Raw genomic sequence first — 23,864 nt, 5'->3', positions numbered from 1 at the left:
CCAAACAGAAACAGACAACAGATCAATATTGGCTTTATATGAGAAAGAAAGAGAGACATTTTGACGTTTTTGTGTATTTAACAAAACATTTGGGACAAAAACAGCATAGACATGAGATAAAGAAAAGAGAAAGACTTTGCAAGGATGATTGCGAAATGCTTTTTGTTTTTCCTCACACATTTGCCAATAGCAAATGAATTCTCAATTAAATAAGCTTAATGATACATAGTTTTACCAACACAACTGTGTAAACATGAGTCGTCAAGGTATTTCTTACCTGAGCTAGATAGATAAGTCTTGATTTGTAGATGTATTTTTCTTATTTGTATTGTGGAAAAGTTTCTTTTACGGTTTTAACAGAACTGGGAAGCCGTTTTAGTGCGCTCCTAAATAGCATCCAATCAGCGTTCAAGAAATTGATCTCTCAGCCAATTAAAAACACAGTGGAATCAAGATGATCGAATAGTGACACTTGGAAAATCAGAGAAGTTGTAAAACGACAAAAATCGTTTTGTTTGAGGATTATTATCAGAAATATTTGCAAACAAAAATAATTACACTTAAAAGGAATATGACAGGAGTTCCGTTTTGATTCATATATTCTATTCACACTATTTTGAATTGAAATTTTCGTCCGGAACTCACCTTTACTGTCCATGTTGTTTGCCTTGTGGTGTTCGCTCGTTTTGGAGAACAATTCCGTATTTTAGCTATCATAAATATAACTTTTCTTTTTTGATTTTTGCTCTGTAACATCATAATGAGAATAGTAGTGCAGAGCCTCGACAATTCCCTGATGAATGCTGCTGGTTTTGTAGCCTTTTCCTTAAACTATAAGGTAATGGTACCTATAATCGGACACTTAAGATTTACGCTAAAATATCTCGCGTACAAAACACAATTGAGTCTTAGGTTTTACAGCTAGAAATCACTGACTATTAAACATAATAATTCGACCAATTTATCAAAAATTCGATGGTTAAATTTGGGAGAAAACAATCGTTCGTAAGACGTGTTGTGAAGCCCTATTATCGGATACCTAGCCCTATTATCGGACACCCTAGCGCTATTATCGGACAGCAGAATTCTTCTCAAAAAACAACGGGAAAATCATGCTTCATTTTCATTAAAATACTGCAGACAATAATTGTTGAGATATGTACTTTGCAAAACTCACGATAGTTTTTAGTTTGAGACTCTTTCTTCTCCGTAGCAAGAGATTCAAAACAGATGCATCGTGCGCGTGACAAACTGCACGGCGAAATGCGCGTTTTCTAATCGATCGCTCAAATTTACGATGAATCGTTCGATGATTGCTCGACTGTCCGATAATAGGGCACCGAGGTTAGGTACGAACAATTCGAGCTATCTCGAAGTGTCTACGGAAACAGAGGCCAAATAGCATCCTGGAAGATCAACAACAAAATGGCGGATTCGCCGGGCGACTTTCATCACGATCGGTAAATCTTGGACTTTTTACGGCTTCTTTTCGTCCTCGCGTATTCAAGTCAAAAGGAGGATTTCAATCGCCATTTTGCGGTGCGTGAGAGAAAATTATTTCTAGTTTTGCGAAACAATAAACACTCGTAAAAAGCTTCGGAATATATGTTTTCTGAATGTTGTTTTTTCGACTCGACGGGTCATTTTTCGGCGTGTTTTTTGCTATTATTTGAGATATTTACATTTTTTTCGAGTGTCCGATAATAGGGCACTGTCCGATAATAGGTACCACTACCTTAAAGTTTTCAACCACCGCACCAGGTGAAGAAGTCGAGCCGATATTCCGAGTTTGTAAGAACAAAGCAGTTACTACAAAGTAGTAGACAGATGTATCCTTCAAATTCTTATTTTCATACGGCCATTTGACTGGATAATTAGTTGCATTTTCTCTATTAAACACTTTTTTCGTCAATTCTTCCCTGTCAGCTTGTGTTCCGTTGATCGTTTGATGTCGAAAGGCAGAATAGGCTGTCCCCCCCGGCTTTCCAAGCCCCCTCACCCCCCCTCCCAGTTCCTGTCGGAGCCAGTCTGTCATTGGTTCAGAGTAATCAATCAATTAGCTGGCCTGGTTGCATGAGCTGGTCACGTGAGTGGTACAGCCAGCTGACAGCGTGTGGCATGACGTCATTGACCACAAATTTTGAGTCGCCTAGTTTACTAGCTTAGACCAATTTCTATACCTATGGAGCTCCGCGCTGGCTCCGCTATAAAAGGCGAATTATTCCAACCGAAAGGAAGTGTAGCCCCAACGAGCCACCAGCCTTGCCATTCGATTCCGAACACCTCCTGTGAATCATCCGACAAGAGAATACGGTCGTATCCTGACTTGTCATCAACCTTCGAGATATGGGATTCCCGGTATACAAAACGGGTACAGATGTCAGTGTTTCGAGGGAGAAGGGGGTGTCCCTCATCCAAAGGTTAAGATAACTAGCATCGACACAAATCTTGGTTTGTTAGGCTCAACAGTCATAGGGCGGACTAGCCACGGGGGGGGGGGGGGGGGGGGGGCACTTCTCCCACTCTGCCCCAAATGCGTACAGCTCCCGTACTGATACGAAGAAGAAGAGACTCCGTGATGGACGCCGTGAATTTTTTGCACGAAGGATGATGTTTGATATTCCGTGGGGGGGGGAATGGTCGAATGGTTTTAAGAAAGAAAAAACGTCGACACCATTCTTTAACCATCCCATGATGTCCTCTTTACGGAGGTTATTTTCTAAAATCACATCCTCCGTGTCAATATGCCGATGAATCTCTTCCGATTTAAAAGAAGTGGGATCCCTGAACGGCAACTTTCTGATATCACCTATCTCCCCCGCTTTTGCCCTTGCCACTCTATCACACAAACGTTCACCGGTAGCCACTTTTCCCGAACTGGGGTTACCATCGAGGGTTATTCACTCGATACACTTTTCAGCAGAAATCTTTCTCATCACCAACGGGTTAAAATCCGAACACTGAAATAAACGAGAAAACAAAACTGCCTTAAAACCAACCCAATGTCAGGAAAAAGTGGCCACCGCTGTCCGCCAAAGCGAACCCAAGAGTGCCTTACAGGGCAAAACGCTTGTGGGACCACTCAACCACGAACAATATTGGTGTTGAGAACATATAAATAAAACATTCCCAACCAATCATTACTCTCAAAACACATTTATTGAATAACGTCACATGAGCCTCATCATATCATAACATCGCGGTTATAGAGGCTGGACAAGGCCGGAATGACTACATTCGAAGAAAGGGACGGAGACACTCGTAGGATTCGGCAAAACGTGCTGGGCGGAGCGCTGGCCGACATGCTGAGCGACTTGAAACCCTAACGCACTCTGTGCGAACTAACACAGTTCCATAAATTATCACCTCCTTAAATAATACTAGTGACGTAATCGGAAGGATCATTAATATTCAATAGGGTTTGAATAATCATCATATCGTCGTCGTCATCATCATCATCATCCGGTCGTCATTATCACCATCATAAACAACGACACTCACCAGAAGTAATAGCTTTAGAATCACTGTAACAAGCCATACAGCTAAACTCTCATACAATCCGCTGACCTCCATGATGGCGCGTTAATCTGGTGGTGCCAACGGGGAAAATTGGACACGTTTTATCCCAAGTAGCTGTAAAGTACTGAGGCGAGACATAAAAGATAAAACACAATGGCATTCATCCACAACATCACTCCTTAACAAATTCCTGCTTTTCTGCTTAAATCCTTAACGTGGCCAGATCCCGCTTGAAGTTTTCACTTGCCCTTGTTTCACTTCGAAGAACATAAATACGGCCTGGGCTTCATTATGGCCAAGTCCTGTTAAAAAAGCTTTGGTAGTTTGGCTAGATATAAGCAATACTCTTTTCAGCAGTTTAATTTCGCTTTTCGCTATAAAAACACTAATAAAAATATAATCTTGTCATTTTTGCCTAAAAAGCAATCTTTTCATTTTTTGCCTAAAAAGAACACGGCTGCAATCTGTAAAGCTAAATAGTGCCAGAATTGTCGAGCCATCCTTTTCATATTCGTGTCTAGAATAATATTGAAAAAAGCTACCAAAACAATAATAATACGTTGCTAATACTTCCCTGATGGGACCTGGGTCCATAACCTGATGACACAAACTCATTTCAATCGAAATTCTTTTTATTTAGCATTTGTTATTAATAAATAATTTTCTATGTTTGTCGTATCTTTTTCTTCCCAAAATTGAATAAAAGACTACAGAAAATCCATTCTAGCACCTCAAGTGTCCGCAAATAAAATTGTGCGGCTCCGAATTAAAAATGTACAAACAAAGAATGGGCTAATGGATTACAATGACTAAACATAGTCTGCTCAGTAGTAATACTTGGTTAAAGGGGCAGTGTCATGGTAAGAGCTTTGCAATAGCTTTCCGGCCCGGACACAATGATTTTAATATTGACTTATGAGCTTTTGTTATATGTGTGAGACTTAAATTCAAAGGTAAATGACCACAAACTGTCAAAAAACATGGTTTTCAATAAAATATTGCAAAATATTTTAACAAGGCATTATGACAAGTTTAACTGTTTGTACAATAAACACTGACTGAAGACATGCGCAGTATCATGACGCTGCCTTTTTAATATAGATAATATAGAATAAAAATGCGAATATGGAATAAAATAGAATAAAAAATGCTTGTTAATTAGAATGATGACGATGCCGGTGACGGTGATATTAATATTATTATGATGATGGTTAAAAAGATGATGGTAACAAGAATTGATGGCGACGGGTGATGATGATGGTGATGACCTTCCTGTCAGCTACACATTCTACTGATGACCATCTCGGAGTACATAGCGTTAATAGGACCGATCACGTGATATCGGGGCGGAACTTCGTGGTCAGATGATTGCGGCGATCCCTCCTGAACTTCGCCATCGGCGGCCATCTTCACCACCTAAAACACATAGAGTACGACGATGAAAATGCCGCGAGTATATGATATATATCCAAATTGATTTTATTCTTATCCAATGCTAACAATTTCGAAAATGAAGCTGTGTTCTGTGGTTAGCCATGGGACATATAACGGTAGCGTAGGGCGCCACAATATCGGCCACATTAACAGTTTTGTGAAGAAGCTCAATAAGGACTGAGAAACGTACTCGGCAGTTTTGTGAACTAAACAAATGGTGATGTTTGAAACGTACTATCTTGGCCACCTTGACAGCTTTGTGAAGTAAACCAATGGCAATGTGAGAAACGTACTATCTGATACGACGCGCGCTACCGTGGCCACCTTGACAGTTTTGTGAAGTTAGCCAATTGCGATGTGAGAAACGTATTTGATACGACGCGCGCTACCGTGGCCACCTTTATAGTTTTGTATGACGCGCGCTACCGTGGCTTCCTTGACAGTTTTGTGAAATAAGCCAATGGCGGTGTGAGAAACGTATTTGATACGACGCGCGCTACCGTGGCAGTTAATGAACTAAACCGATAAGGATGCGTCAAACTTGTTATCTGATTGACATAAGCTTCGCTACCAACCAGCGTGGCAAAGAGTTGCTTCCGTGCGAATCGGAGCAGGGCGGAATCCTCTTTGTGTTACGTTCGTGGAAATCAAAACTGTGATACAAAACTACTGGATGTCGATTGGTGGCTTCTGTAGCGTGCATCGCTCAAATTTGGTTAAAGGCAACTAGAAGATTTTGTGCGCTCTTTTTGGCATAATCCATCACATTTTCGTACAACTGCGAAAACCCTTTTGATAAAAAAAATAAGAGTAATGAGTTTGAAAGCGTCTGCCTACCTTGTGAAAGTGGCAGCCGCAGTTTCCGTAAAGAAATTCTTTGTATCTTGCAATTGTCATATTGTACGTATCAATGAACTCAAAGCCGGCCGATCTCGCGGCCCTGGATACCATGACGTTACGCTGTGCAATGCGCCGCTGACCAGCCTTATACAAACACACACGGTTTTAGTTGATTTCCTGAGGTACTGTAACAACTACGGATGCAATATTTAGAGAACAGATTGCTATTCTCAGTTTTTCCCCAGCCCCTTTTCTGATCGTTTGCTTCCTTTTCTTCTTTTACTTTCTCATCTCCCTTTATCCACATTCCCTTCCTTCCTTGCCATATTGTCTCCCTTTTCTCTTTCTTCCTACCATGATTGATTTCTTCCTTCCTTTTTTGGTTCCTCCTTCCATTCCTTCGCTTGCTCGCTCACTCCCTCCCTTCCTTCCTTGCTACCTCCCTTGCTTCCTTCCTTGCTTCCTTCCATCCCCCTCCCTCCCTCTCTTCATTCCTTCCTTCCTTCTTTCCTTCCCTCTTCCCTTCCTTCTTTCTCTCCCTCCCTCCCATCCTTTCTTCCCCCTCCCTCCCTCCCTGCCTCCCTCCCTCCCTTCCTTCTTCCATTCCCTTCCTCCCTCCCTTCCCCGTCCCTTCCTTCCCTCTCTCTATACCTTCCTCTCCCACTTCTCTCCTTCACGTCCTTATACATCTTTCCCCCTTCCTCCCTTCGCACCCCCTCTCCCCTATAAATACTTCATGTCTAACCAGGTCAAGCGTGACGAATCCAGGCACTGGGAGATGGAAGCCTGATCCTAATCCTTTAATGACAACTTTGATTCCACTCAAACCGAGTCTGCAACAAACCAGTATGAGCATCAGTGATAAATATATGGTTAAGGACTTTTGCTTTTTGATGTAAAAGCAGTCGCTTGATTCCCCACTTTAGTAGCCTGAGTATCAGGGCCTCCCCTGAGGGCCTGATACTCAGGCTACCACTTTAGTATACTGATAGCTTGGGGACGAATGAAGGGCATACATAGCTCCTATTGGCCGAGTGCGCGGGGTAACCGTGAATTTATAGCAATAAACAAGTGAGGATGACAAACCACAGTAGTTGTATAAATGAGCGGCAAACTTACCGCGCAAGCGCGTGCTCCACGGCAGTCACGTGACTTGGCAACATCCAATGAACGCCCCCCACAACCAAGATAGTATTGGTGTTGTTTTCTAGTGGCATAAACCTAACGGTGGTAAATGAAACACAGAGATTCAGCAAAACTGAGTTTGACTTTCCATGGATTTGTACTATTTTTTCTCTACCGATTTTTACTCGAGGGACTCAAACTCAAAACAAGCCGAACAAAATCAACTCCCCGTTACTCAAACTATTTTTCTCCCCATTTTCTCTTATTACTCCTCAAAATCAGTTTAGTTTTAAGTGTTAGTTCGTTTATCTTTCTAGAGTGAGTTCCATCACGTAGCAGTTTACAGCGCAACCAAGAAAACCGTGAACACCGGAAATATGTATGGAATGTTTGTTCCGACCAATCACTCGCGAGATATTCAAACAGTCAACTAGAAACATTTCTCAGTGTCTGAATTCTTGCGTCTGATTCGTCAGAAGACAATAAACTTTCCACACATATTTTAGGTGTTCACGGTTTTACTGGTTGCGCTGTAAATTCGCAGCAGCTCTTATTTTTTTTTTATCGACTTCTATAATTCGAAGCCCCGGCAAACTCGAAAGGATTACAATCTCCCTTCAGAGTTCGATTGAGTGGGGTTCTACTGTATCTAGCCTTTTTATTCTCAACTTTTAAAAGAAGGTACCTGGCAATGAGATGGTACAGCGCCTTGACAAACACCGCATTCTTGTTGGACGAGAGCCAGAACTGGGGGTAGTAAGCGAAACTGACAGACGTGCGGTCATCATTCAAAGCACCGCTGTAGATTCGCATCGAGTGGGTTTTCTCCCAATGTCGCAGCGTACCGTTCATCTGGGTGAATAAAAACATGGCAATTAAATGAGGAACATGGAAAAATGGTAAAATACGCAGAAACACTAATAATATAAGGAAATCTCGCGCGCTGATAGTTCGAGAATGTGCCTTGGGCATTTCTGCAAAGGAGTACATTCACATGCATTTATTTGGTCATGTAATGCCTAGTGCAAACTAGCAACATAACAACATAACGACATGGGCGCGCCCACTATGTTTAGCCCGACATAAAGACATGGAAATAATGACATAAAAGAAAAAACATGTTTTTTGTCGTTATGTCGTTATGTCCATGTCGTTATGTCGAAGATAAGAGTGCGCGCGCCCATGTCGATATGTCGCTAGTGTGCACTAGGCATAATACAAACAAGAAATAATTGTTTCTTATTACATCCTCGTTGTATGAAGATATAGAAGAGAAAAAGACGAGCAGGGATAAAGTTTCCTGGTTTTGTTTTTCTCATTTTCATAGATATGGGTTATATAGAATGGGTTGTATAGAAAGGGGAGGAGCGATATTTGATTACTTGTCACTTACCTTTTCCATCAAATAGTACATTATGCCACGATTTGTCGAGTCTCCGACAAATAAAACCTGTAAATAGCACTGTGTCATTACACAAATTATCTCGTGCGTGAGTACTTTCGATGTCGTCATCAATACAAACACCACCAATATCAATATCCAGGGGCCGATCAAGAGGGGTGGGGTGGGGGGGTATCCCAAAAGGCCTGGATCCTCCATTAGATCAAAATCATCACCACCACCATTCAACATAATCCCCACCACTACAATCGCCATCATCATTTTATACCAGTTATATATAATCATCTTCAGAAAAATCACCATAATCCCCATTATCGACATTTACCAGTTGCAGCAGCTTTCTCACTTTCTGTTGTATCATCATCCTCATAACCATCACCATAATCCTTATTATCAACATTTACCAGTTGCAGCAGCTTTCTCACTTTCTGTTGTATCATCATCCTCATAACCATCACCATAATCCTTATTATCAACATTTACCAGTTGCAGCAGCTTTCTCACTTTCTGTTGTATCATCATCCTCATAACCATCACCATAATCCTTATTATCAACATTTACCAGTTGCAGCAGCTTTCTCACTTTCTGTTGTATCATCATCCTCATAACCATCACCATAATCCTTATTATCAACATTTACCAGTTGCAGCAGCTTTCTCACTTTCTGTTGTATCATCATCCTCATAACCATCACCATAATCCTTATTATCAACATTTACCAGTTGCAGCAGCTTTCTCACTTTCTGTTGTATCATCATCCTCATAACCATCACCATAATCCTTATTATCAACATTTACCAGTTGCAGCAGCTTTCTCACTTTCTGTTGTATCATCATCCTCATAACCATCACCATAATCCTTATTATCAACATTTACCAGTTGCAGCAGCTTTCTCACTTTCTGTTGTATCATCATCCTCATAACCATCACCATAATCCTTATTATCAACATTTACCAGTTGCAGCAGCTTTCTCACTTTCTGTTGTATCATCATCCTCATAACCATCACCATAATCCTTATTATCAACATTTACCAGTTGCAGCAGCTTTCTCACTTTCTGTTGTATCATCATCCTCATAACCATCACCATAATCCTTATTATCAACATTTACCAGTTGCAGCAGCTTTCTCACTTTCTGTTGTATCATCATCCTCATAACCATCACCATAATCCTCATTATCAACATTTACCAGTTGCAGCAGCTTTCTCACTTTCTGTTGTATCATCATCCTCATTAACATCACCATAATCCTCATTATCGACATTTACCAGTTGCAGCAGCTTTCTCACTGTCTGTTGTATCATCATCCTCATTAACATCACCATAATCCTCATTATCGACATTTACCAGTTGCAGCAGCTTTCTCACTCTCTGTTGTATCATCATCCTCATTAACATCACCATAATCCTCATTATCAACATTTACCAGTTGCAGCAGCTTTCTCACTGTCTGTTGTATCATCATCCTCATAAACATCACCATAATCCTCATTATCAACATTTACCAGTTGCAGCAGCTTTCTCACTGTCTGTTGTATCATCATCCTCATAAACATCACCATAATCCTTATTATCAACATTTACCAGTTGCAGCAGCTTTCTCACATTCTGTTGTATCATCATCCTCATAAACATCACCATAATCCTTATTATCAACATTTACCAGTTGCAGCAGCTTTCTCACTGTCTGTTGTATCATCATCCTCATAAACATCACCATAATCCTCATTATCAACATTTACCAGTTGCAGCAGCTTTCTCACTTTCTGTTGTATCATCATCCTCATTAACATCACCATAATCCTCATTATCGACATTTACCAGTTGCAGCAGCTTTCTCACTGTCTGTTGTATCATCATCCTCATTAACATCACCATAATCCTCATTATCGACATTTACCAGTTGCAGCAGCTTTCTCACTGTCTGTTGTATCATCATCCTCATTAACATCACCATAATCCTCATTATCAACATTTACCAGTTGCAGCAGCTTTCTCACTGTCTGTTGTATCATCATCCTCATAAACATCACCATAATCCTTATTATCAACATTTACCAGTTGCAGCAGCTTTCTCACATTCTGTTGTATCATCATCCTCATAAACATCACCATAATCCTTATTATCAACATTTACCAGTTGCAGCAGCTTTCTCACTGTCTGTTGTATCATCATCCTCATTAACATCACCATAATCCTCATTATCGACATTTACCAGTTGCAGCAGCTTTCTCACTCTCTGTTGTATCATCATCCTCATTAACATCACCATAATCCTCATTATCAACATTTACCAGTTGCAGCAGCTTTCTCACTGTCTGTTGTATCATCATCCTCATAAACATCACCATAATCCTTATTATCAACATTTACCAGTTGCAGCAGCTTTCTCACATTCTGTTGTATCATCATCCTCATAAACATCACCATAATCCTTATTATCAACATTTACCAGCTGCAGCAGCTTCTTACCTTTCTGTTCGACAGACATGACTTGACTTGCTGTTTTGACAGAGTAATATGTTGACAAGTGTGAGGTGTCCACACGGCCTTCTGCCAGTGACATGACTCTGGGACGCTGCACCGGCCACAAGGCAACGTCCATCTTCCTGTAACAAGACACGGACAACAGAGATACATGATGTATGTACCACAAGGCAAAGTCCATCTTCATGTAACAAGACACGGACAACAGAGATACATGATGTATGTACCACAAGGCAAAGTCCATCTTCATGTAACAAGACACGGACAACAGAGATACATGATGTATGTACCACAAGGCAACGTCCATCTTCCTGTAACAAGACACGGACAAAAGAGAGACATGATGTATGTACCACAAGGCAACGTTCATCTTCAAGTAACAAGACACGGACAAAAGAGAGACATGATGTATGTACCACAAGGCAACGTCCATCTTCCTGTAACAAGACACGGACAACAGAGATACATGATGTATGTACCACAAGGCAAAGTCCATCTTCCTGTAACAAGACACGGACAACAGGGATACATGATGTATGAACCACAAGGCAAAGTCCATCTTCATGTAACAAGACACGGACAACAGAGATACATGATGTATGTACCACAAGGCAACGTCCATTTTCCTGTAACAAGACACGGACAACAGAGATACATGATGTATGTACCACAAGGCAACGTTCATCTTCATGTAACAAGACACGAACATTAGAGAGACATGATGTATGTACCACAAGGCAACGTCCATTTTCCTGTAACAAGACACGGACAACAGAGATACATGATGTATGTACCACAAGGCAACGTCCATCTTCCTGTAACAAGACGCGGACAACAGAGATACATGATGTATGTACCACAAGGCAACGTCCATTTTCCTGTAACAAGACGCGGACAACAGAGATACATGATGTATGTACCACAAGGCAACGTCCATTTTCCTGTAACAAGACACGGACAACAGAGATACATGATGTATGTACCACAAGGCAAAGTCCATCTTCATGTAACAAGACACGGACAACAGAGATACATGATGTATGTACCACAAGGCAACGTCCATCTTCCTGTAACAAGACACGGACAACAGAGATACATGATGTATGTACCACAAGGCAACGTCCATCTTCCTGTAACAAGACACGGACAACAGAGATACATGATGTATGTACCACAAGGCAAAGTCCATCTTCATGTAACAAGACACAGACAACAGAGATACATGATTTCTGTAACAAGACACGAACATTAGAGAGACATGATGTATGTACCACAAGGCAATGTCTACTTTTCTGTAACAAGACACGGACAACAGAGATACATGATGTATGTACCACAAGGCAAAGTCCATTTTCCTGTAACAAGACACGGACAACAGAGATACATGATGTATGTACCACAAGGCAAAGTCCATCTTCAAGTAACGAGACACGGACAAAAGAGAGACATGATGTATGTACCACAAGGCAAAGTCCATTTTCCTGTAACAAGACACGGACAACAGAGATACATGATGTATGTACCACAAGGCAAAGTCCATCTTTATGTAACAAGACACGGACAACAGAGATACATGATGTATGTACCACAAGGCAACGTCCATCTTCTTGTAACAAGACACGGACAACAGAGATACATGATGTATGTACCACAAGGCAAAGTCCATCTTCCTGTAACAAGACACGGACAACAGAGATACATGATGTATGTACCACAAGGCAACGTCCATTTTCCTGTAACAAGACACGGACAACAGAGATACATGATGTATGTACCACAAGGCAAAGTCCATCTTCATGTAACAAGACACGGACAACAGGGATACATGATGTATGAACCACAAGGCAACGTCCATTTTCCTGTAACAAGACACGGACAACAGAGATACATGATGTATGTACCACAAGGCAACGTCCATTTTCCTGTAACAAGACACAGACAACAGAGATACATGATGTATGTACCACAAGGCAAAGTCCATCTTCATGTAACAAGACACGGACAACAGAGATACATGATGTATGTACCACAAGGCAACGTCCATCTTCCTGTAACAAGACACGGACAACAGAGATACATGATGTATGTACCACAAGGCAAAGTCCATCTTCATGTAACAAGACACAGACAACAGAGATACATGATTTCTGTAACAAGACACGAACATTAGAGAGACATGATGTATGTACCACAAGGCAATGTCTACTTTTCTGTAACAAGACACGGACAACAGAGATACATGATGTATGTACCACAAGGCAAAGTCCATTTTCCTGTAACAAGACACGGACAACAGAGATACATGATGTATGTACCACAAGGCAAAGTCCATCTTCAAGTAACGAGACACGGACAAAAGAGAGACATGATGTATGTACTAGAAGGCAACGTTCACATTCAAGTAACAAGACACGGATAATAGAGAGACATGATGTATGTACCACAAGGCAACGTCCACCTTTCTGTAACAAGACACGAACATTAGAGAGACATGATGTATGGACTACAAGGCAACGTCCATCTTCTTGTAACAAGACACAAAATGATATATGTACTACAAGGCAACGTTAATTTTCTTGTAACAAGACACGGCCAATAAAGAGACGTGATGTATGTACCAAAAGACAACAATGCATAAACAAATGCGTTAACATCAATTATAGCATTTTAGGAGCTGCAATCATTTTTTAAAACGATTATTAGTTACAAGTGGTTTCCATAAACTCGCGTGAAATAATTTAGCTTACCTTAACGTAAGGCTGACCTATACGATTAGGATAATATCACGTAGACTTTGCTATCTGCCTCGCAAGGCCAAAGGCTTATAGTGTGCGGACGTCGATTGGACGAGCTCATGTTTCACAAGCAACTGAGGCAAAATTCTCTCCTGCTTGAACAGTGTGTTTTTGGTCTAGCGAGGCAGTGAGCACGCCTTTGTTTTCTTCTGGATGTCTCGCTATTTTCTTTGCCTCCAATCTGGGCGCTGATATAAAAAAACCCTGATCGCCTCCATCACCGCAATCGGTTTCAAATCAAGCACGACACACCACTATATTCATTACCTGGGGTATGACCGCTTGTGCAAGCGGCCAACTCAGCACGCTGCTTCGTGAACTCCCGCCATTTCATCTTGGCATCCTCCAATCCACAAGGTTGATCAGGGAACACTCTTAGATCACAGTCCTATAGTCGAAACATGTGTTAACAATCGATAGTCTAACCAGAAATCAAAATTACTGCGATGTTGAGAGATCTGAGAACTTTCGCCAAGATCTCCAACATGCTAATACCGCTTTTCACTTCCGGCAATCAAGTTTTGAAATTGTAATGTAACAAATTTTGTATCTTGTAATTGGTCAAAGCATTGGAGTGGTAGCCATCTAAATGTGGCAACAGAAACAGTTCAAGGCTTTTGACTGACGGATGCCATGATTTACTTTTGTATTTTGGAATTCGTGAGAATAACCGATTTTGAATAACCTGCGTTAGCTCACAGGTTATTCAAAATCGCAGTAATAGACTATTACCCTAGGTTATTCTACAATTTTGGGAAGGGTACTTAAATAAAGAGGTGCTTATTTCGTATATTATGCCTTAAAGGGGAGGCCTTTTTTTTTTCTCCCCCACAAACCACCAGTTTCGATTTAAGAGCCAAATATAGTGACTAGCTTTCTAGATTTATAAATTCTACAGAGTAGTACTCCTACTCCCACACACGAAAAATAACACCCCTCTCACCTGGGTTAGAGTACAAGTCACGTGGGGTAAACTACCGCTGAATGTTGGCGCATGCTCGTCACGCTTCTCTCGATAGATGTGAAGTTTGTATGACATCAGATTCCACGCTTTGGCATGGGACGTATCCATCAAATGCAGTGCGAATGCGTTCCAACCGACACCAAGGGAATAGTTGGCTGGTCTGTTAGAACAAAACAAGGGGCGTGTTCAAAATTTTATATCATTTTTTTTTTGTTATAATGTTGTGGGTGTTTTTCTAACAGATCTAGGGTTAAGGGCAGGAAGACAGTATGGCAGAAAGCAGTGATAAAAAGATGACAAAGAGATAACAAAAACGATTTTTTTATTTTCATTCAGCCAGAAATGCACATAGGTCGAGGAATGTGCAAGCATGGTAAAATATTTGAATATTTGTTTTCCCACTTTCACCACTAGCTAAGGCCCGGTCCACACGCCGAGCTCCTGCCGTGCGGAATTAAGTGGTGTTTGTATCAACAGGAATACATTTGGTTCACCGTTGATTGAGTCGTCTCACCAAGTAAGTCGCGCTCAATAGTTTGAAAGTAGTAAAATTTGACTTGTTGTGGTGTTTCTGTTGCACAAAACAGGCCCGTACCCAGGGGGGTCGCACCCCCTCCCCCACCCCCCAGAACGGCCGAAAGTCCACTTTTGGTCCTTAATAGACGTGCTATTTAGGCTTGATCACTCTGGTATGTAGCCAAATCCGACAATAAACGTCTCGTGGAGATACTGCAAAGGCATTAAAAAAATCCCTTTTTGTTCTTTCGGAGGTGGTTAGATTTTTATCAAAGAACTCCCTCCCCCCCCCCCCCCCCACGTAAAAATAAAATTCAGTCCACTTTTTCGAATTTCGGATCCCCCCAACCCCCCCCCCCCCCCCCAAAAAAAAAAAAATAATAATAATAAATAAATCTTGGGTACGGGCCTACGGGCCTACGGGCCTGCAAAATATCAATAAAAGTATTCGATTCGGCACATCGTCGACAGTTGAATCAGTGTCGTGCTTTTGCCGTGCAGCACGACTGGTGCAGCCGCGCATTTAGGAGTATTTTCTACTTACTGAGTTTGATAAGAATGGTATTCATCCCTCCCTCCACCCCTTTCAGGGCACTGTCTTAAAGAAGTATTTTCTACTTACTGAGCTGTTCCTCTGTAGCTGTTGATTCTCGCCTCAGACAAGCATGTAGACGTCTTGCCCCACAAGCGCACATTTAACACATGAAAAGGCACTCTGGCTTGGTACGCCTCGGTGTCATGACGAAAAGCTGGCTGGAGTTCCATATGTGGGTGCGTGTGAATGTTTGTCAGTACGGGGATAGCTCCTGGGTCTAGGGGGAAAAAGCAGTCGAAAGGTGATACAATAGACAAAAATATATATTAGAAATTGATGCTATAATTGTGAATCCCCCTCCCAGCAAATCCTGGGTCTGCACCTGAAGGTACTTTATCTAGGATGCAGGTGAGGAAAAGAAAAACTCAAACAAATTACACAAGGTTTATGGGTGTACATACCATCATCACACTCTGGGTCTTTAGTAGCTATTTCCTGCAAATCTAGCGGAGATAAGAATACAGTTTGAAGTACTGGCTGGCTGTTAAACGAGTGCTGGCTGAAAGCAGTTTCTTTGATTCGTCTACAAACCGATGAAAGAAGTTCGGCAGGCAGATTTTGGGATCAAGGGGTACTGCAGTCCCTTGAAATTCAAAGAGCTGTACGAATTTCACGGACAGTGGTGGATGGATGGATGATTTGAAGATGGATTGATGTTTTTTTTGTACTATGGGCTGAAGCGAGCCTCGATATATTGAGTGGGGGGAGTACGGGGCACAGGTTTCTGTGGCCACAGACTCCTTGAACCACCAAGATCAGCCAAGGATTCCCATTTACCTGCAGTGTGTGCTGGCTCATATTCCTCTCCATCCCCTTCCAAGTAACTTTTCCTGTGAACAGTAAAATCTGAACTGTACATTCTCACTCAATATATATGATATATAACTTGTTTGTTCTCACATTATAATATACACCTATTTCAATAAACGTTGTCAGTGCAAATGGCGAATGACAATTGGCTGTTATAAGATCATTAACTCCTTATGGGTATAGTTATTTGTAAGAATAAAGATGATAAGTAGTATTATCGCAGAAATTATCCACATGTTCCTACAGTCAGTATAAAGTGAGTACACAACAACCCTTTTGGGGAGTATTGGCCGTTTAATAAGCTTTATGGAAACACCTTGTCTATCAAGTCGTCTAATGTACATATAGTACGGTAAGTTGGACTTGTTTTTATAGATTTTTATGAAAATAAATTTAGCCCACGCATTTTTTTAAAATTATTTCAGTTTTGATGATTACAGTACATTTTAATTCCACTTGTTTTGCTTGATTTTATTATCACAAAATCGCGAAATCACGAAAATAAATTGATCTAATTTTTACGATAATAGGAAAATCGCGAAAATAAAGTGTCGCGAAATATTGCCGTCTCAAAATCGCAAAATTTTGACGTCGCCAAAATTAAGTGAAATAACGTATAAAAACTGTACATACCTACACACTGTAGTATATGTATTATTGCACATGTGAAAAACCTTGACTGACATAGTTTTTCCAATAAGGCCTGAACTTAAAGTCCGTAAATATTTTACAAAACTACCTGTTTCTTTGACTAGAGTACGCTAGCACGGATGAAACCTGAATGTTTGGGTACACGGACGAAACCTAAAAGTTTGGGTACAATAAATCTGATTTCCCTGTAGGTACCTTGCATCTCCAGTTGTACCATCCAAGTGTGTTGCTGTGTTTAAGGCCTCTGTGTCGTTATGTTTGTAATGCTCCAGTGCTGTGAGGAGGTGGTGCACCTGGAAGGTCCCACGTGAAGGAGCACCATGGTGACCCTGTTCACTGTTACCATAAACTGATGACTGAAGCGCAGAAATCAGGGGATCATACAAATGACCGTCTGGGGTAGGGTAAAGCTGAAAATAAAATAAGCCACATTTTCAAAATTTTTAAAGAGTGGCTAAGACTTATGCTGGCACATGTTTGCCATGAAGAAACCATTGCCAGCAAAATGTACTATGTACTTTGTAAAATCTACTTAGGCCCACTATGAATTTACTATAAATTTACTATGAATTTAATGAATTTACTATGAATTTACTATAATATACTGTACAGTCCAGGAAAGATGGGTGGTAATTTAATTTCATTCGTAATAATTCCATTTAGGGGTTGGCATCACATCAAGCAAAGATTAAATATTATGACCTAGATCTTCAGTGTTCATAATGATCCCCTTTTGAGAATATATCTTTATTTTCATTCATCACAAAAATACAACAGATGTCAAGGGCAGATCCAGGAGAGTTTTGACAGGGGGAGGGGGGGGGAGCAAGGATTTTAAGGAAGGGGGGATTCATTGTTCTTTTGTGGATTTCCTCACCCTTCTTAATATATTTATGTTAAATCTCTAAAGAAAGGGGGGTTTGAGCCCATATGGCCCACCCCTAGACCTGCTCGTGGATGTTAGTTTAGCTACATAAAGATTTTAACCTTGCCTTGTTACATTCAAAAGTGGCAACAAAGTATGAACACAGACCTTAATGAAGCCCCCTGAGCGAGATTCTTCTTGATCAGAGACCTCTGAAAAGAGCTGTTGCTGCTTGGTGAGACAAAGCTTTGGTTTGATGCAGGGGATTCCCTATAAAGGAAAGTTATTAGGAAGCCATAGATTTTGTGATAAATAAAAAAATAACAGTAACACCATAGTTACCTCGTTTTTGTGATTGTTGGAAGGGAGTAGTGTTGATATGGCTGACATGATGCTAGAAGTATCTCGCCTGACTATCTGGCTGATGTTTGATGATGATTTTACCTAGAAAAGATTTTAAAAATTATCGACAAGCTTCAGTCAATGTGTCATTAAATTTTCTTCTTTTGGTCACCAGGGGTATTACCTTCCTGCATCATTTTCCTCATGTTTAGTTCTCTGTTATATCGACAAAACTCAATCATTTTGCAACTTAGAGTATAACTGCAGCCAGAGAGATTTACCTCTAATACAGCAGGATCAAGTGTTCCATTCAAAATGAAATGGAAATCAAGGGGCAGATAGATGTTGGGTTCAATGATCTTGTCACTAGATGAGGTGAGCATGGAGGCCTCTGTCAGCATAAGTGTGGTAACAATAAGCCAGTCAATCCTTTCCCACATGGAAGCAATTTGCTCATCCTTATAATGCCATCTTTCAAGGTGTTCCTCCATCTGGGCCAAAGAGCACTTTTCCTGTATTATCATTTAATTGGGGTGAAACAAAAGAGGGTTAAATATAGGTGGAATCATATGTTTTACGCCTCTTGAAAACAGGGTAACTAAAGAGCTCTGATGAAGGGCTAACACTCTCTTAGAGGGGTAAAACTTTCCATTTAACATTTAATTGATTCATTTCCCTGGTTCCACCAGCATGCCTACACAGACCACCTAGTCATTTTTATTAGCTTGCCTGCAGCTTTTCTTAGCACACTAAAGTTTTCCATAGTACTGCTAGTATTTTTACATGTACCCCCCCCCTCCCACAAACACACACACATTTTACATACAGTAGCTATAGACACATTTTTTGGTACAAGGTTTACCCAAAGTCGTAACACAATTCCCCAAAACTTTTGTTTACCATACCTTCAGTGAAATAATAGCTTGACCTTGTCTGTGTCGGTACACTCGCAATGGTGATACTGATGCCACAAGAACATGAAGCTTGATTACCAGAGGAAGATCAGATTTTGTTAGAGCATCTAGTGGAATGCTTTTTACAACGACGCTTTGGGAAATGTACCTTTTGTGGATAAAAGACAAAGCTAAAATGAAGACACGTCCCACACAAAAATTTTGGTATGTAAAAAGTATGAGAAAGGTATGTTGATGAATACCATTTACAAACCTTTCACCTATCCTTAGCATTTTGTATTTGTTGAATTCAACAAATACAAACATATCTTAGAATACTCCACAGGAGCTTGGCCAACCTTGAGGCATGTTGAGAGGGTAAAACGTGGAGAGGGTCACATATGTATGATGATTTTTGTGTAATTATCCTTGTAATGAATCCCAGACACATGGATTTGGGATTTTTGAATATACAGAAAATTAGCTTACTCATTCATATACACCTCTTTCAGATATACAACCCATATACAACTCTTTCAGATCAACACAGAGGATCCCCTAAGTTTACATACCTATTGATATGTTTGTAGTCTACAAAGAGTGATTCTGAGTTGGTTGATTTGGGATTGGTGCTGATGACCAAGAAGGTTGTGTTATTGCCCGCTTGCATCTGCTGAAGGAGCTTATCATGCTGTGACGGCAGTACAAAACATGGCACTGTTTTGGTGTTATGTTTGAGAACTGCAGCAGAACAAAATGAATCCCCACAATAAGTATTGCACATAGGAAATGCAATCCACTGGAGTTTCAGAGCAGTAGCAGGCCATGTAAGATTGTGGGGGGGGGGGGGGGTGTGCACAATACAGAAACATATATTGGGGGGGGGGGACACAGCCATGCCCCTTCTGGTCATTTCTTTATAATTTGTGCAAATATTGGAGGGGGGCACATGCCCCCAGTGCCCCACCCCCTGCTACAGCCTTGAGTTTGCAAACTATAATCAACAACATAACTGAGACTGACTGGCCATGATGTTGCCAAGTAGAAGCAACAGCACTGGGATACCATCATTAGTATGTATACCCAGAGTATACACAACATTCCTAAATGAGATAAATTGCTAGATGTTCATATGAAATTTGTCGTGATTTGTCATTGCAAAAAAACTAGAAAATAGGCATGGGAATGAGTGGTGAGAGGAGTTTGGACTTGAGGCACCCATCATATGAATTTACTTGGGGACAGACCATCGATGTTTGATAAGGGTAGTGGCTTATCTCCCCCCCCCCCCAAAAAAAAAGAATTAAAATAAGTCACAGGCCCTTAAAAAACCGAGAAGCAAAGACTGGCAGAAAATAGCCTGCTTGCAGGTGGTACTCGGTGTTATCATCGCGGAAAACCCTCTCCGTTCGATGATCGGGCGGCGGAAAACCCTCTCTGTTCGATGATTGGGCGCCATATTGTATTTAAATATTTCAATATTTAAGCATTTAAATACAATATGGCACCCGATCATCGAACGGAGAGGGTTTTCCGTGATGATAACACCGAGTACAGCCTGCAAGCAGGCTAGGCAGAAAAAATCTCCACATTCTTCGCAAAAAAATTGAGCAGCAAAACTTACCATGGAAAAAAGATGAGCCAGTCAAAAATCAAATGGTGCATCTCTTAATGCATGTAGAGGATTTCTAGAGGATATTCCTTACCCTTAATATGCCTTGCTGCCAGCATCATAAAGCAGAACTCTTCAGGCTTTAGCAAAACATTACCAAAGTCTTGTGCATCCTTTGGGTTGGATTCTATTTTGATCTAAGTGCAACAAAGAGTCAGGAGGATACAGGGAATAAGTTTTTGATTGTATTACATGAAGGCTGTATCACCTTTTTTTTAGCTTTTCAAGCTATGCTTGCAGCACAAGAAAAAAAATAAAAACTTTGCCAACAGTAATATATGTTGTAAATAAGGGAAAGTTCATTTATTATAACAAGGGGGTGGCATGAGGATACTGTGGAAGGCCTCTGGAAATTTCAGAGGTCTAAAGAGGGGGGGGGCATCGAAAGTGTATGGATTTTAGAAAGGGGGTCACTAATTTCTTTGGGGGTTGTCTCATCTTTATAATTTGACCAAGTGTCAAATCAGACTTCTTGGTTTAACGAGTCGAGGTTCGGGTGCAGTTATTTGGCATGCACAATACAGGAATCCAGGATACATATTAAGCCAAGTTTTATCTATGCAATGCATGGTTTCCGATATATGATATTTATAAAGTGCTTATGTTCCACATTTAAAATTATTAAAAAAGGTTCTAGTGCTATTAGCACTCATTTTTCGTCATCAACATCCTCGCTCATATCTGATTTGCCGCCTTCCTCTCTCTCTATTTTTCTTCCTCGTGCTTCGCTTTTCTGGCAAGGAGAAGAATAAAAAGCTTTTTGCTTCTTCTGGATCATATATAGCATCAACTTTTATCAGGTTGACAACCTGAATTTAGTCGCATCTTTGAGAAATTGAGTGCCTTCACTTTTTCTAAATTAATGTTTTCACTTTCTGACCAGCTTGCAGCTAATCTCTTGCTGATGTTCCTTTGACATTGTGGTTTGCGTTCCTTCCTTTGCTCCTTCTTTCTTCAGATTGGTGGGGGGGCGGAAGGGGGGGCACCGAAAATATGGGGGGAAGCGTAAGGGGGGCATGGAAAAATTTTTTTCTCCTAAAGGGGGGGGGCAACTAATTCGATATCTTACTCTTAAAATCCTCACACCCCCACCCCCTTTCTCGGGATAATAAATGAACTTTCCCTAATAAAAACTACCAGAACAAAAATAAAAAGAGGAGAAAGTGGCACTGCAAAAGATGAAAAACAAATACACTCTATTTTAAATAAGAACATCCAGCCTGAGATTTCACCAAATTTTAGTCTGATGCATTTTAAATAAAATTGTGTTCATTAAAATAACCTTTTAAATAATAAATATTATTGCTATTGATTATTTTTGTGCAATTCTCTTCCAAATAATTCACTGGGTATTTATTTTAAATACACTTAAATTTAGAACATTTTTAGCTTAAAAATACTCTAAAAATAAAAAAGACCCAGCTTCAATTAAAAATCAGGCGCTATTTAAAAAAAAGGTACATTAGTCCTCTAGCCTTCAAGCTGTCTGGAAAAAATAATCTATTATTCACACTCAGTAATCAAATTTAATTAAAGAGTCTCTGATGGTGATTATCACCATAATACTAATGACCACTGACAGTTTATAGTAAGCACTAAACATACAAAAAAAAATTTTCCAAAATTTGATAATGTATAGTAGCAAAAGTGGGAAATGATTTATCCAATAAAAAGGAAAATCTCCTGTTAAAACTCAAATAACAACATGTCACATATTTGCTCCTACTGTGTGTTTATCTATAATTGGTTTTAATACTTCATCACAGCTTCAAACAACAATCAATGGATTACTATGCATATGCAATAACTGCAATAATCAATAAGATTTTGAGACATCATAACTTTTTTTAAGGCATGAAGCAAATACAGTGTGACTAAACACTGGCTGGTATCAGTGGCTGTATTTTATTTACCCCAAAGCATTTTCAAGTTAACTAAAGAAGACAGGAAACTGATAGCATAATATTATCTCGCATTCCTCCACTGAGATAACAGGTATCAACTTCTAGCTGAAGAAATGCAGATAATGGAATACCATCATCAATAGAGAAGAGAATTGCTTGCTTTAAATCCAGAAATCATATGATGTTGACAAATCTTGGTTTTCTTACCTTTTTGGATGCAGTTGATGAAAGATTTTTAGTTGAAGGCGTAGTGTAACTCATCTCTGTTGATGTTTTAAATAGTTTATTGTCTTTCTTGAACTCTGGAGTCGGAAGTTGATTTTTCCTAATGTTTTCCAAGCCAAAGTGTCTATGTGCATAGCTTCCACCTTCCAAGTTATTTAAAGAGGACTTATGCTCTATTGCAACCGGCCTTTTATGTCTTATCGTGGTGGACTTGTAGCTCCAGTACACTGACAATGTCAGAATCATAGTGACTGCCGCGGCGAAAGATCGGCGGATGAAAGGCACAATTCGCATGTTCTCCTGGAATCAAGTATGCGTAATCCAGGTCTACGCCACCGGCAATCACCCCAATACACTGCCAAATCTAGAGAATGGATGTTTCTCTGTCTTTTGATGTAACACCCCATCTGTCAAGGCGCTTCCCGCTCAAGCGAACTCAACTCAATCCGATTCGACAACAAGGAAAACACTTCAGTTGATGACAAGCTATGGTCAGATCCGCTATCTCATTGACGATACCCAGATCGCCATAGCCGACTCCAGAACTCTAAATAACGATCAATGTGTAAAGGAGAACCGTAGGAGGTCCTTTAAATATATCCATAGTTGGTCAAAGGGCAAAAAATTCAATTGTTTCGGCAGTCAATAAATGTTTGCTTTTTTCCGTCGTTCCACAAAAAAAAGAAATGACCAGGCGTTCCTTTCTCCAATGATGCATTGTGGGAGATCCCCGCAAGAATCCAGCGGGACTACTCGATGCTTGCCGGGGGGGGGGGGGGGGGGGGGGGGGGGGGGGGGGGGGGGGATACTAAGAATAAC

At 40.5% G+C, this 23,864-nt stretch overlaps 1 protein-coding gene across 1 annotated transcript; it reads right to left on the bottom strand.

The window, feature by feature from the left end:
* Positions 1–4,133: 4,133 nt before the first annotated feature.
* LOC5510611 (cadherin-like and PC-esterase domain-containing protein 1) lies at positions 4,134–23,739 on the bottom strand. The gene is made up of 20 exons (XM_048733376.1): positions 23,028–23,739; positions 20,951–21,053; positions 19,817–19,985; positions 19,257–19,413; positions 18,633–18,863; positions 18,352–18,453; positions 18,178–18,279; positions 17,340–17,554; positions 16,461–16,513; positions 16,085–16,126; positions 15,711–15,900; positions 14,552–14,732; positions 13,876–13,996; positions 10,799–10,935; positions 8,312–8,368; positions 7,604–7,770; positions 6,913–7,014; positions 6,539–6,626; positions 5,791–5,937; positions 4,134–4,935 (listed from the first exon to the last, which is right to left on the bottom strand). Exons 1-20 carry the CDS (start codon positions 23,337–23,339, stop codon positions 4,795–4,797), a joined length of 2,817 nt encoding a protein of 938 aa, XP_048589333.1. The 5' UTR covers positions 23,340–23,739; the 3' UTR covers positions 4,134–4,794.
* Positions 23,740–23,864: the final 125 nt, after the last annotated feature.

The sequence above is a fragment of the Nematostella vectensis genome, chromosome 10 (genome assembly GCF_932526225.1).
Source record: "Nematostella vectensis chromosome 10, jaNemVect1.1, whole genome shotgun sequence".
Taxonomy (NCBI): domain Eukaryota; kingdom Metazoa; phylum Cnidaria; class Anthozoa; order Actiniaria; family Edwardsiidae; genus Nematostella; species Nematostella vectensis.
Note: the sequence above shows the minus strand (reverse complement) of the source record. Positions and strands in the feature narration are given on the sequence as shown.

Bases quoted from the DNA above. Each gene is read 5' to 3' on its own strand.
- LOC5510611 (XM_048733376.1), bottom strand. From the start codon at position 23,339: ATGCGAATTGTGCCTTTCATCCGCCGATCTTTCGCCGCGGCAGTCACT. The intron at 18,280-18,351 runs GTAACTATGGTG...TTTCCTTTATAG, and splicing joins CCAACAATCACAAAAACGAG to GGAATCCCCTGCATCAAACC. The intron at 4,936-5,790 runs GTAGGCAGACGC...TATGTGTTTTAG, and splicing joins GCGGCTGCCACTTTCACAAG to GTGGTGAAGATGGCCGCCGA.